The 14,064-nt window shown below is 38.7% G+C and overlaps 1 protein-coding gene across 8 annotated transcripts in view; it reads left to right on the forward strand.

The window, feature by feature from the left end:
- Nucleotides 1-14,064, forward strand: part of LOC127448118 (glycosyltransferase-like domain-containing protein 1) — a 125,966-nt gene that overhangs the window by 8,732 nt on the left and 103,170 nt on the right. For 4 of the 8 annotated variants that reach the window (XM_051710429.1, XM_051710424.1, XM_051710422.1 and 1 more), the window contains exons 1-2: nt 2,530-2,840; nt 10,735-10,949. In XM_051710429.1, coding sequence (XP_051566389.1) covers nt 2,778-2,840; nt 10,735-10,949 — 278 coding nt within the window. In that variant the 5' untranslated portion in view covers nt 2,530-2,777. Of the gene's footprint in view, nt 1-2,529; nt 2,841-3,617; nt 3,911-7,191; nt 7,213-10,734; nt 10,950-14,064 lie in introns of those variants that run through there. The other 4 variants (XM_051710423.1, XM_051710426.1, XM_051710427.1 and 1 more) reach the window with 4 other exon arrangements.

A 14,064-nucleotide genomic window follows, 5' to 3' on the forward strand; every position in this document is an offset into this window, starting at 1 on the left:
GTTGTATTTTCTTTGGTTTGAGTGTCCTGTGTCACTCAATACAACCGCTATTTAATAATGGAAAAGTACGGATATGTGAGCGCGACATTAGGATGGAGCTGTTGACCATCAATTACTTTCACCTGGTCAAAGGCATGCTTGAGGGACTTGTCACGTGACTGCTTCAGAGGGAAATCCCCCTCAGGGAAGCCCCTGAGTATGGGAATTCCCTCATCCACGTCGTCATGACGCGGAGCAGACATCGACAGCCCCAGAACCACCTCTCCAGCCATCGTGTCGCACGTCACACCACGACACCTCTTTACAGGACCAATCCACACACATTACCCTCAATACATTATTAAACTCAGGCCAATTGGTTCCCAGAATTAGTGGATGAGTGGGGCGGGAATTTTACCACAGCCTCGACTCTATGCCTTTTTCCCCTGAATCGAATATCAGTGGTAAACACTGGATACTTGTGAATGTCACCATGCACACACCTCACCCTCAACCGTTTATTCTTACTCAATGCCCCACCTTGCAACAAGCATTGGTGGATAGAGGTTTGGGAACAACCCGAATCCACCAAAGCTTGATGTGTATCCCCTTTTACTCTTACCGGTATTTGATACACCCCTGCCCGATTGGGGGCGGCCTGCGGAGCATCAGGGATCTGGATCAGTGTCCCCACCTCCATCACCAGCTTCCCCACAGCTCTGACAGACTGGCCCATGCTTTCCACACTCATGGGGACAGTCTTGCCATCCTGGGGAGGAGAGCGGAGGGAGACAGGGAGTAGGAGGGACAGACAAGGGGAGGCCTCTTCCGTAACTCGGCTGTCTTCTTGAACAGGTCGAGGAAGGCCTCCAGATCATCATTTGGCCCCATTTTCATCAGGGTTACGGGTGAGGTGGGCTCCGGGGAGGTCGCAGTGCCAGCCCCCTGACTGGCGATCAGGCTCTGGAACACCTGCCAGTCCTCTGCTTGTGCCTGAAGCAGGACTTGGAAACGCTGTTCCTGCTCCAGGCGTAACGCCATCAGGGCTCAATTCTGGTTTTCCTGGATGCTGGCGAGGGACTTGATAACTTCACCCAGCAGTGAGGAATCCATAACGGCGTGTGGGTTTTTGGTACCACTGTGATAGATTTAAGTTCATGGGCAATGGAGGAGTCCGGAGGCAATGAACTGTCAGCATGAGTATTTTGTACTCTTCAGCATCACACAAAAACTTTAACAAAAAAAAGGGCACTTAGTTGCCAAACACACACAAACGAGTCTTTGTTAGTCAGGCGGGCACATGCAGCCACAACTCTCTCTGCTGTCTCTCTCCCACACTGATGCTCTGGCGTGCCATATCAGGTCTCCCTCCGCCATCACTATAATGAGAGACAGGCGTTAGAGTAATCACAACCCAGGTGACGAGCCTTACCACTCTCCCGCTCCCGCAGACAGACACATGACCACCCCCCCATGCCACACGCACGTATCTAAATACTTTTTGGGGATACTTCCTACTACCCCCCGAAACAATTTATTTATTATTTAATATTCGCTTAAGAAACACATGCTGACTTTAAACAGCTGTCAGATCTTTATTTAGAAATTCTGGAATAATTTAGCCTTTAAATCTTAATGTTCTCCAGATTATGTATGTTTTTGTATTATTTATTACTTTAAATTAGTATTATTATATAGTAGAGTTGGGGTACTCAAGTTCTGACTCTAACTCGAGTCCGAGTCACGAGTCCAATTTTAATGGACTTGTACTTGTCACGGACTCGGATGCATTTTTACTCTGACTCAAGCCTTTTGGATCGCCGTTCACCACTCCTGCTTTGCCTCTCTCATCCAGAAATATCAATAACGTAAGTACACTTTAAAAAGTACGTTCCCCAACTCTGAAAATTATTAAATGGAACACATGTTTTATCAGACTCACGCTTGCTACGCAAAGTCATTTCTAACTGAAAATGTTGACTATATCAAGACTAAATCAAATTGACTACGTATCAGAGATATTTAAACTAATATGACGGATGAAATAGACCATAATGGAAATTGTACAACTCAGTCCATCACATATTTGTAGCGCAACCTCTGTGTGTTACCTGTAAAGCTGGCACTTGCATTTCAATGGCAAAAAAGTCAGAAAATACAATGAAGAACACAAGTGAAGGGAGAAGTCTCTATTCAGCTATTATCTATACTAAATATAATGTGAAAAGAACAAAACATCTGCCCAAGGTTCATTTCATATTGACGTTAGGGAAGTAGGCTACACCTGGACACAGCAAGAGGACTGTGTAGTACTGTAGTATATACATATTTGTTTAATGGTATCTGATCTTTTCTATTTTTATTTTATTTTATGTTGTATATTTTTTTTTTGGGGGGGGGGGGGGTACAAATTTAAAATTAAGTAGAAATAAACTAAATTAAAATTGGAAATAATAATAACTGTGGTTGTAATGACTAACGCAGCTTTCACTTTCTTTGGTGTATGTTTGAGTGGAGGGGGAAAGCAACAAATAATTGAACTGTCAACCGAACGCAATAAGAAGTGTGAAGGACGGTTTTGTCTTCATACACCTAAAGCATATGCTTTCATTCTGAAACCACTTTGAAATTTGTTCAGCAGAGTACTATTCATTTGTTTTGTTTTTTGCATGTATATTGACAAATTGTTTTCTTAGTTATAAAGGTTTACAGTTTATGGTTACATTTTTAATTTTTATTTAATTTTAATTCAGATTCTTTAACAGATTCATTCGGAAACGACTTGGACTTGGCCTGTTATGGACTCGGACTCTACTCGGACTCGATTGTTTAAAGACTCAGACTTGACTGACTCGACTAAGGTGGGCTCAAACCCAACACTATTATATAGTGTATAAATAGTGATCATATATTAATACTGTTGTATTGACCATGCTCACAAACATTTGGTGTTACAAAAATGCACATAATTTCTTCTTAAATCATCTCAGATATATTCGTAACAATGGACATTTTTTTTTTTTTTTTTTTTTTAATGTCTCGAGGATAAACTTGTCTCAAATTACTTGGCCTGTTTAATGTGATAAATGTGAGTGAGATAGATGGGGCAAATGAGAGTAAACATTGTAATCTCAATCTGATGTACTATATTTTATATTCAGTAGTGCCACAATGATTTTAGATCAACCAAAATAGCACTGAATATCATCAGCCTTTACTCTAAATGCTACAATATGATGCAGAATAGTTGCTTCAGATCTTAATTCCCATGGTTTTAACAGGACCAGCTGTGTTTTGCTTGAAATGAGTCAGAGAGGAAATGGAGAACACAACCTTGAAATGTCACAAAGACACTCTTGAGATTATTGTCATCCATCTGAACATGCATCATTGTGTTTGATTGCAGTTGTCATATTAAAGAGAGTAGAGGGACAATGGAGAGGGGTAAAGCAAAAGGCATTGCACTGATTTTATGGCATTATTTTCATAATATGGTAGATACGTAATCCGAGATTACAAAGTTAATTTCCCTTCAGTTTGGAGTTAGAAAATACAGTACTGGAACAATAGTGTGTTATGACCACTGATATATATATAGAACTGGATTGCTCATGATGTCATATCAGAGAAGCCACTGTGCCACCATATTGCTATGCCCAAACATTCCAGTGTCCCTGTTGACTATAGGAAATCATCTCGTTTCAGCGAGTAAACATTAGTCATTCAATCACCAATTTTATATCTGAAATCTGCATGTACATCTCTACAACGCAAACGTCCTACGCATGTAATTATTTATTTATTTAAAGTTGGGAATTTTTCCTGTTTCTTGAAAGCCTGAGCGAGTTATGTATATCAGACAGGATCTACCTCTAACAAACTTCATCAGCGAACAGATCAGCTGAATGTAAACAAGTTCACTGAAACTGAGGTAAGATACAAACATTTTCAGACTTATTGTGAACATCGAAGTGTTTGTTCAGAGTTACTTGTTTTATGTTTTCATCAAAAAGTGCCTTGTTCTCACGGTCACTTGAATAAGAGCACGTGCTCTCTCTCCCTCTATCACACGTGCAGTGTGCGCTGAGATTGAGGGAGACACGCAAAGCAAAGCTGGTTAAAATTAAACTGATATGGGTTCGACTGGAGGACAATGAATTAAACTAACTACAGAGAACACTTCAATATGAAAACAAGCAAATACCAGGCATTTAAGGCGATTTAGAAATCCCAGCCTGACTTATTTAAAGTCCCATTCGGGGGTAAGGATGTGTTGTCACCCTAAACAAGCAGGTATTATAGCTTTTTCTACTTGCATTACAACTTGTGGATAGTTTTCCCGCTTCGTTAGGTGATTGTTGTGCTGTTCTGATAGGCTGAACACAGGGTAGGTGAATGCTGTGACATCGCGATCGGCGTATATCTTCTCCCTCCCTCATTATCCATAACAAGCAAATTAAACATTAAACATGATTGTCACTAGAGGGCAAAATGCAACTGTTGTATCCGCAGGTTGGAGACGGTGAAACGGGGGTGTTTTCGCCTGTCAGTCATTGACACACTATGAGAGTTTGGGCATACAAAGATGGCCGCGCGAACACTACCGGTGGCTTCAACTCCTGCAGGCAGTTTACTGTTGCGTCAGGGATCTAGTTATATTTATATATCAGTGGTTATAACCCATAAATGAAGGAGAACCTGTGCATTGCATTACGTTTTAAACGGGACGTGTCTCTTGCCCGCAAATGGAAAGACATACACATGGAAAGATATGTGGAAATGTACCTTTGAAGCTTTGGTGAAGTGTTTTCTCGTGATAACCAGAAACGTTGGCATGAAATTAAAAATTCACCCTACCTATTTTCTAAATGCATGTTATTGATCTTATTGTGAACGATTCATACATGCATATGTTTTATTTATTTTTTGACCTCATAATCTTAAATCAAAATTTCATAACTCGATCTTCTGGTGAATTGACAGACTTCTCTCTGGTGATGTATGCAGGACTTCTCCAATCATTTAGTCAACTTAAACCTTGCCCCCTTTCTTATAAATACCACAACCTTGTGTAGAGTTGAACGAAGCATCAATCGCATGTTGGTGAAGATGGTAAGGCGTGTTTTCCTTCAAGTATCATTCCTAAACCCGAACTTCCTTGGTTACAGGTCAATTTACATTTAAAATGAGAAGGAATAATGGTGAATTTGCTGTTGTGTTCGAGACATTTCACGCCTGAATTACTGCGGTGATCACTACTGAATACAATGCTTCAGATTACTCTGAAGTTTATTTTTATTTTGAATGCAGTTATCTTGGGTTGCACAGCACGAGTGAGTGTTTTTTCCTTTATATTTAGTGCATTTTGATTCAAAACGTTAAAATATGGTTATCTTTTACTCACTAATTTTTCAATGGCTACAGCCTCCTCGTAAACAAAGACCGATAACTGGCTCTGACTCGAGCAGCACGGTGGTAGGTGTGTGTGTCCATTGCAAACTTGCATTCAGATCTGCCTCCATTCTGCTATGCAACGGCCATATTTTCACAATCCAATTAACAACCAATGGATAAACTCAAATCCCCACCCTACATTTTTTTTCTTGTTCGATGAGCTGTTTCACTCGGAAATACGTCACAATACTGAAGTCGGGCGCAACTTCTGTTTCATGCCGACTTTAAAATCAGGCCTACATATCTTCTCCAGTAAACCGTAATTCTAAGGAATTTGATTGCAGTGTCTTAAATTGTTTTTCTTGGAAAAAAAAAGCTCATTGAAAATCTCATAAGTCTCATGTTTAATGTAAATTTTGGCCTTTGGAGGCAAGTATGTTTGGTTCATATTTGTTTACTTATTTATATAGTTAAATTTAATGGCTGTTTTGAATTTTATTTTGTCAGCTTCATGTCCATGATAAAGAGCATATTTTGTCATCTGATCAACCTATTTTGCAGTGACATGACAGAATTTGCTTCAATAGACATTGTTAACTTTAAGAGGTTTTTAAAATCTGGGAGGAAGCATCGGTTGAGTGGTAGACTATTTTCTTTCAGAACAGGAACCATGTATTTTACATTTAGTCTGAGGATGTGCTTTTTTCTTATATCAAGCCTAGTCTAATTCAAAATGTTGTAATCTGTCACCTAATTGTCACCCGTAAATGATAACGAATCAGGTTTAACTCCTCAATTTATGGTGCATGATTACCGTGCCTGCCTTTCTGCTCACTTCATCTTCGTCAGCGAGTGTGCAGTAAGCGTGTAAGCGTTAGCATGTAATTACAGAGCAGCTTCTTTTCCTTTAATGATTACCGTTAACACAAAGCCTCAGACGAGGTGAATGAGGACAAAGCTCACTCTATTAAAAGACAGAACAGACACTTGGATGGTCTGAAAATTTAATTCGTGGAAAATGTGAACTTCCTCTCGCTTTTCTAACGTGAGATCAAAGGCTTTTATGAAAAGCACTTTGTGCCCTCGGTGCGTGCGGTGAACCTTCTGAAAGTGGCAGTGTCAGTCTGAGCACTTTGAATTAAAAGGTTTCAGGAACAAATGACTATCATTTTATAAGGCTTAATAGTGTTTTAGTTGATTGGGATGCCACTCAGCTCGACAGAGGCTGTCTGGAGCCTGAAGAATGTGTGTAGGCAACATTCATTAAACCAGTTTGTTAAACAATATAATCATAGAAAAGCTTTTTTGACACATTTATTTCATGCTGCTTGAGCTAAGGCAAATTTTATTACCCATATCCATTGACAATTAAATGGAAATCGAAAGGAAGTTTGGATAGTAGAACATTTCCCTTAATTCGCTTTTTTTCGGTGTTTTACCTCATTTTCAAATCATAACCGTTTTTTTTTTTTTTTTTTTTTTTTTTCTCGCCTGGCTGTGTGTGTGTGTGTGTGTGTGTGTGTATATATGTATGTATGTGTGTGTGTGTATATATATATATATATATATAAATAAATATATATATATATATATATATATATATATATATATATATATATATATATATATATATATATATATATATATATTATTTATTGTAATTGAATTTCATTTAGTCTTTTGAAAGAAATATCAAACAGTAATAATGTCAAATTTGGTTAATGTTAATATGGTAAAATAGACATTTTTTTTTCTGAAATTTTCCACAGACCCCCTTCTGACCCCCTGGGATTCCCCGGACCCCAGTTTGAAAACCCCTTGTGTAGAAACATCGCAGTGGTATTTACAATGTACAGATAGGTGTAGTTGTCAAAATAATGCTCAAATATGAACTAATCTGACATTTTTAATTTCTAGGTAATTTTAAGAATTTTAGCCTCAGATGACTTAAATGAATAGTGCAAACACAAGAAAACATACAGTCTGGTTTGGCAAAATATAAGCTATGATGCTGGCACCTGATGTCCAGTGTCTGAATCTAAGAATACAATGAACTTTCTAAGAGCTCTATGACTCTGCTCATTCATGACCCAGACAATATGTGGTGGCACAAATTCTTTTTTCCTTTGTGCACAGGTTTTGCACTTTTAATTCAAGCAACACACTGGCATGGAAACAAACATGATGTCTGCTGTAGCTCTTATTTCACACTTCATCAAAACATGGATACCAACACTCATCTGCATGACTCAGAAAGGGAGTCAGTACTGGGTTGTTATTTATAACTATTGCAAATTAAGCAGTGAATTTTGGTTCAAATGATGTATTTGCATACATAATTTAAATAGCCCTTTTTATTCTATTCTATTGGGTTTAAATTAGGGTACGGTCTTGAAGCAGCATGGGCAAGGCTCGTCCTCTTGTTGTTTCCTTGTATCGTTCAAGTCTAATTTCTAGTGATTAGCCATGGCTTTGGTCTGCTGTGTGGGAGTACATAATCGGATGTTTCATTCTGGCTGAATTAGCCCTCCAGAAAGACCACACCACTTTAAGGCCTCCTCCTGCCCTGTCAGAGTCCATTGCAGAAGATGACGCAAACACACACATTTACACACATGCATCCACACTCAAGACATCCATGGATGGCTAGAGGCTGTTAAAACGAGGTGTCGGGAGTTGGCACACACGCTCCAATGCACCATGTTTCTGGGTGCTTGTCACTGGGCAGTGCCATGCTGTCTGCCTCCTTGTACTGGCACTTATTGGTGCCATTGGTAGAGTCACTTTTATGGATGGGTTTAATTGTCAAGATTGGTTACTGGCACTTGATATGAGGTCCTCATGCCCTTGTGGATGTATCAGCTGCATCCCTTGAGTTTTTTTTCTTTTCTTTTTTCGTACTCTGAGGCTGTGCCTCTCTAAAGCTGCCTCTTCTCCAGTATTCCGAGAGCCAAAGGAAATCCTGCATTTCATCTGGAATAATGCAGATTAGATAACGGCCTGTCTCCTCTGGGAGCAAGTATGTTTTTTGGAAAGAAAGGAGGAAGGAATATATATGGTTGATTTCTATGGGCAAATGTGGGCAAACATTGACACATTGACCTCCCTTTTATTTGGAGTTGTCAGTCAAAATCCATTTCAACAAGCTTTTTTATTTATTTATGTACACTTTAAGGTTCAGTGTAGTAGTTTATTTCAAGTAAAATTATTTGTATGCATAATTTTAATATACCAATTTTTTTTTTTTTTTTTTTTAGTATGGATATAGTAGTTGACAGTAGGTTCGCTAGTTTTCTGTAAAAGGGCTGCATGTAAATAAACATTTTTGGGTTATTTGTCCAGTGTACGAATCAATTACTTTAAGCGGGGTTGACTTTTTAAAGGAATTTTTGTCTGTAATTTAGGGGCGCAGTCTGTTGTTCCTCTTGCGCAATCAAAACTGTCTTTTAGCATCTTTAGCAGAGTTAGCTAGCTTAAAAACATAAAAAAAAAAAAAAAAATGACACTAAACATTTTTGTGATTTTATAGTTGTGATTTGTAAATCTACAACAAAGTGATAATGACTGTATAAGTGATATATACAGTATGACTAAAATGACACACTGCACTTGCACTATGCACTCAACCATATTGTGTAAAAAGTTTCAAAGTGTAGTATTGTCTCAAATGTACTACATGTAATTCACTGTTTCTCAGCTGACGGATGTGACGTTTTAAACACACATGAAGTGTTGCCACTAGCTTTAGCCAACCTCACACTTACATCTCATATAATATACATATTCACACCGCATGGGGTGATGGTAAAGCATGCAGCTCACATTTCGTTGTAAGTTGCTGTCTTCACAGAAGTTTTGCTAGTTACTACATTCAACATTAATTACAATTGTTTTGTCAGGCCAGTATCACGTCCAAGTAATAGCCCCTTCCGCTATGTAGGGCAAGCTACGGACACTGAATGCATGAAGTCCCTGTACAACATCCCACACTCTGTTATTTTGGTTGAAGTAAATCATCCAAGTACTCATATACATGTAGTAGGCCTACTCTCTTTCAGTTTGAACACACTACTCACACTACTTACTCTACAAAATGCTGTAAAATAGCACAGCAGAATGTGATTTGGGACAGAGCTTATGACTAACATGTAATGCAACTTTTGTGGTCACTAAAACATTTGAAAACACTGTTAAAACTTGGATGTAAAAGGAACGGGGCCTACATGCTTTTAAGACCACCCCCAAACTTTTGTTTTGATCTACTTTGGGTCACTTCAAACTTTAATTAGTGGGGTCAGACCCTCCATAATTTGCACCCTGATTTTGTCTGAATTAGTTTATTTAATTCCCCTCCATTCTGTTATGGTATTGCTTCATGGGAGTTGACACCAACACGGGCTAGCCTTTTGAACACAAAAGAGCAATGACTCAACATTCATCGACAGTCATGATGGTGCTGCTTTTTGTTGTGAGGTCGAACACTGCGGGGTTTCCCTTTCATATGAACTGTGTGGGGGGCCAAACACAGCAACGTTAACCCCTCAATTTCCTCTCCATCTTGAGGGTTGAATGCTTTTGACACCTTACCTATGTGAAATGGAGGCTCTGAGGTAAAAGGGTAGAGATAAAGCACTGTGTGAGAAAATCCCACTCACTGTATCCGAGCATTTGGAAAACCCCTATCTTTCAGGTTAGGCACTTAAACCTACTTTAGTTGTTAAATTTCCTGTTCCTTGTTGCAAAGTTTTGGTTCATTTTCACAGTTCTGTTTGCTATGAAGTGCTGTGTGCAGCACTTTTTGTCACATGTGTGGTAGGTTAATTATCTGACTATAATGTATGACTGGGAAAATGTTTGCATGATTATGCTGAATTCACCACATGGCACCACTTAAACAGTAAAATTTAACCAAACGAGTTACCTTCATTTTGGAGCTGAACTTCAGCGTCATTTGAGAGCATTAGTTTTGCACATCCAATGTAATGTGTTTAATTTAGTTGTGGAAACATCATTGCATTGCAAGGTAAATTTCCAAATGATCAGCTGATGTATTTAATTTTTTGCTGCAAAACTCATTTTGCACTTCAGCTATGACTTAACCTTTCGTTGTGATACATATATGGTGAAATTCTAGGTGACTCGGAAAGTACTGTACGTGGGTGAAATTTGCCATTGCTATTATCATTAACATATTCCCCAATAGGCTATTAAATTTTCATTTTCATTATGATTGTTGTGTTTGGTCTTGTTTTTTTACGTGAGTCATTGAAAGTAATAATTTTAGATTTGCTTTTTGATTGAACATTTCCATTATTTTGAACTCTACAGTAATAGTATGCATTCACACTTCTCTCATTGCAGATATTAGGGTTGGTTACGTCCGTTCTGCCTGTATCCATGAGTGTGTTGTTGCTTGAGGCCTTCCATGGTGGCTCTCATAGGCAGCTGGTTGATCTTCTCCAGGAAAGTATTAAAGACTGCATAAGCTTCACTCTACCTGCTAAGAAATGGCACTGGAGGGCCAGAACTTCTGCCCTGTACTTCATGCAAGCAGTTCCAGCCAGTTCCTCATACAGGTCAGCACAGTTCATGGATTTAGTTGTGTCCTTTAAACTGCCATACAAAGCCAAAAGGCAGTAACTACGCTACACAGAACCTGAGACATATGACTTAAAAGTATTTTTTCACTGAATATGAGCATGGTTGAGCCAAACCCATCTGTACCAGGATAAATCAACATCTGAAAGATGCAAATTCAGTCATATCTCAATTTTGACTAAATTTGTAGTTCACGGACAGCAGGGGGAAAAAAATGCTGAATGCAAATAATGAAACGCAATTAACGATATAATCATGCTTAGTTATAATAGCAAAATAAAGATTCTTATGAACTTTTAAAAGGGATGAGAAAATGCTTTCTTAATCTTTAAAGTTTGTGATGATAAAGGTTGTACGTCCTATTACATGCCACGATTTTTGGAGAAAATCATTTGTCAGTGTTCATTAACCGCAATAATATTTCACTCAGCCTAGAGATTTCTCTGTCCTCATGTGTTTGAAATGATGTAATTTCCCTTTGAATGTCTAGAATACGTTTTTGACTTATATACATTCATATGGTTGGGGAAGAGCTAATGTAATCCTAGATAAAAAGTAAACACAGACCTCTGCCATATGCACCTTAATCTTTATTTACAAAGGCAATTTTAGATTTTACAATTATATGACATAAACTTTGTATTGGGAATTTTTTTTTTGTTTTTGTTTTTTTGGATATTTCAAAATATGTTTGAAATGTTTGTGTCATGCAAAAGGCAAAACTGACTTATGCAGTTCTAGTTCTATATCCTAATATTCCAAGCATTTGTCATCCCCCAAGACCCAAGTCTCATATTTTAAAGCCACACAGCTGTTGTTTCCTCACAACTGCAGAGCCTAGCAGATCACCATCTACAGTATGTGGAGTTTAGTAAAACTCAACTGAATCAGAGGGAGCAAAACATTTAAATGTTCAAATGCATACATTTACCAAAGATATGTTAGTATTAGTAGTCTATTTTAATGTAATCTTAAAAGGATGTGTTTTATCTTAACAAGAGGATAACATGGTTTGACATTTTTACACCTGTTCTTAGTAAGTACATTTTTAAAAGTGTTACTGGTCCATGTGAGTACATAGTTTGATTAGTCACTATATTACCTCCAGATTAAACGGCAAGATAGATGCCAACGTTAAGCTCCATGCAAGTACTGTAATTCTAGCAGCCTGTATTATCTTCCCTGTGGGAATCAGAATATTTTCAACTAGCAGTGACATTTACACTTGAAATAAGTGTGCCTGTATGCAAATTGTATTCCACAGACAGTGTATACACTAAATTCTCTGTATCACTTATTGAGCCTCAACGTTTAAATACAGTTTCTAAAACTGCATAAACAAGGACACAGACACGTTTATAGTATAGGATCCGATGGGGACTTTCTTGCTTCCTTTCAGGGACAAAGAAACCACAGGTGGGTGGGGGAAGCCCTGAACATTCCTTCAGCTGCAATCTCATCTCACTGCACTCGAAGTTAAGCAAAAGATAAACCACGCGGTTCATTCCTGAAGCCATATATGAAATTTGCACAGTCATAACCCTGCATGTGTCAACAACCTTGGACACGCCTTGTATGAATTGTCAGGCCATTAGTAACTTGTCCTTAAGAGACGGGCAACCATTGTGAAAATATTTGTTTATTGTCTATCTTAATAGTGATGGGCAAAATGGTTAATCTCTTACTCCACTCATGCTTGAAACAGAAATAATAATGAAAAAGGTACTAAGGCTATAGTGTGCCAAGCGCAATGCTTGCAGTTACTAACCTGACTCGGCAGAAAGAAGATTGCCCACCCACTTTGTCTCTTGTCTTACAGGTTGCTCACTGAGACAAAATGTCTGGCTTGGTTAGGGTTAATTGTTTATGATGGAAAATGTCAGTAGGTGATAGTTACTTTCATGTCACAGTAAAATTGAATCCAACAATGGCGTGAAGGATGTTTGTCTACGTACCTTGGTAATTGGATGAAGGATATATATGCTGAGTGTATTAGTTTGAGATGAGGAGTGGTTCTGGAATTATAGGAAGTTATATCATATGTCCTTTTATAATGTCTCTTACACCAGTGATTCCCAGCTAGTGAATGTGTTCCAGGGAGAAAGGGTTAGTTCACCCAAAAACTATTTTCATTTTCGGATGAACCTTTAACATTTGCAAAAATGATAGGTTCGCTAGTTTCACATGTTAAAAAGATCACATTTCTTGTTTCTGTAGAAGTGGTGGTTGAGACTTGTAAGGGTACATAAGATTACAAAAAAAAGTTTGGAAAACACAACACCTTTTAATGAAGATCGATGAGTCAGGTTTAGTTTTTAAGCTTTGGTGGGCCCGAAACTCAACCACATTAACTGGACTGACCTAAAAAGATGCATCAGACTTGAGTGTCTGTCCTCACCTCCACTTCAAAGGTAACCAAAGTAAGCCCTCCTGTTTCATTAGTATTGGACGCACTCCACTTGACAATTTCCAGCAGGGACAGGAAAGCCAGCCTAAAAATAGTTACTCCCATCATCTGGTTTGATTTCAAAGTTGTGTGCAAGTGAGGATTTGGGATGGGAGTGCCGTTCGGTGCTCGTGCTCCCTGATGGAGATGCGGAACAGAGACGTAATCCTGCCACACAGTTACAGGGGCATGGGACGGTAGAAGTTGCCCTTTCATGCTGATCTGAAAGCAGTGTGATTGGTTTTTCGTAGAGTTAAGATTAGGAATTGGTTAGGGGGAGCTGGTTGTAGATTAGCATAAAAGGGACACTTTTGACAGCGAAGGAGTCACGGTCGTGAGGCCGCGGGCTCCCCACATCAAAGAGACTGGTGAGCAGGCTGCAGGGTTAGACTGACAGGCAGTGGGGGCTTAGAAGAGGGAGCTGGGTTCATTTAGGGAGACCAGAACTGAACTTCAAAGCCCTTGTTCCATGGCTCTTAGAACATACAAGGGTAAAATCTTCAATGGTCCCCTACTTGTGTATATAACATCTTCAAGGAGTGTTCATTAACCTCAATAATGTTTACTTAGCGTGACGATTCCTGTGTTCTCTAGTGTTTGAAATTCTTTTTAATTTTCCTTTGCAGATCTAGAATCTTTTTTTTTAA

This window comes from Myxocyprinus asiaticus, chromosome 11, assembly GCF_019703515.2.
Source record: "Myxocyprinus asiaticus isolate MX2 ecotype Aquarium Trade chromosome 11, UBuf_Myxa_2, whole genome shotgun sequence".
Classification (NCBI taxonomy): Eukaryota; Metazoa; Chordata; class Actinopteri; order Cypriniformes; family Catostomidae; genus Myxocyprinus; species Myxocyprinus asiaticus.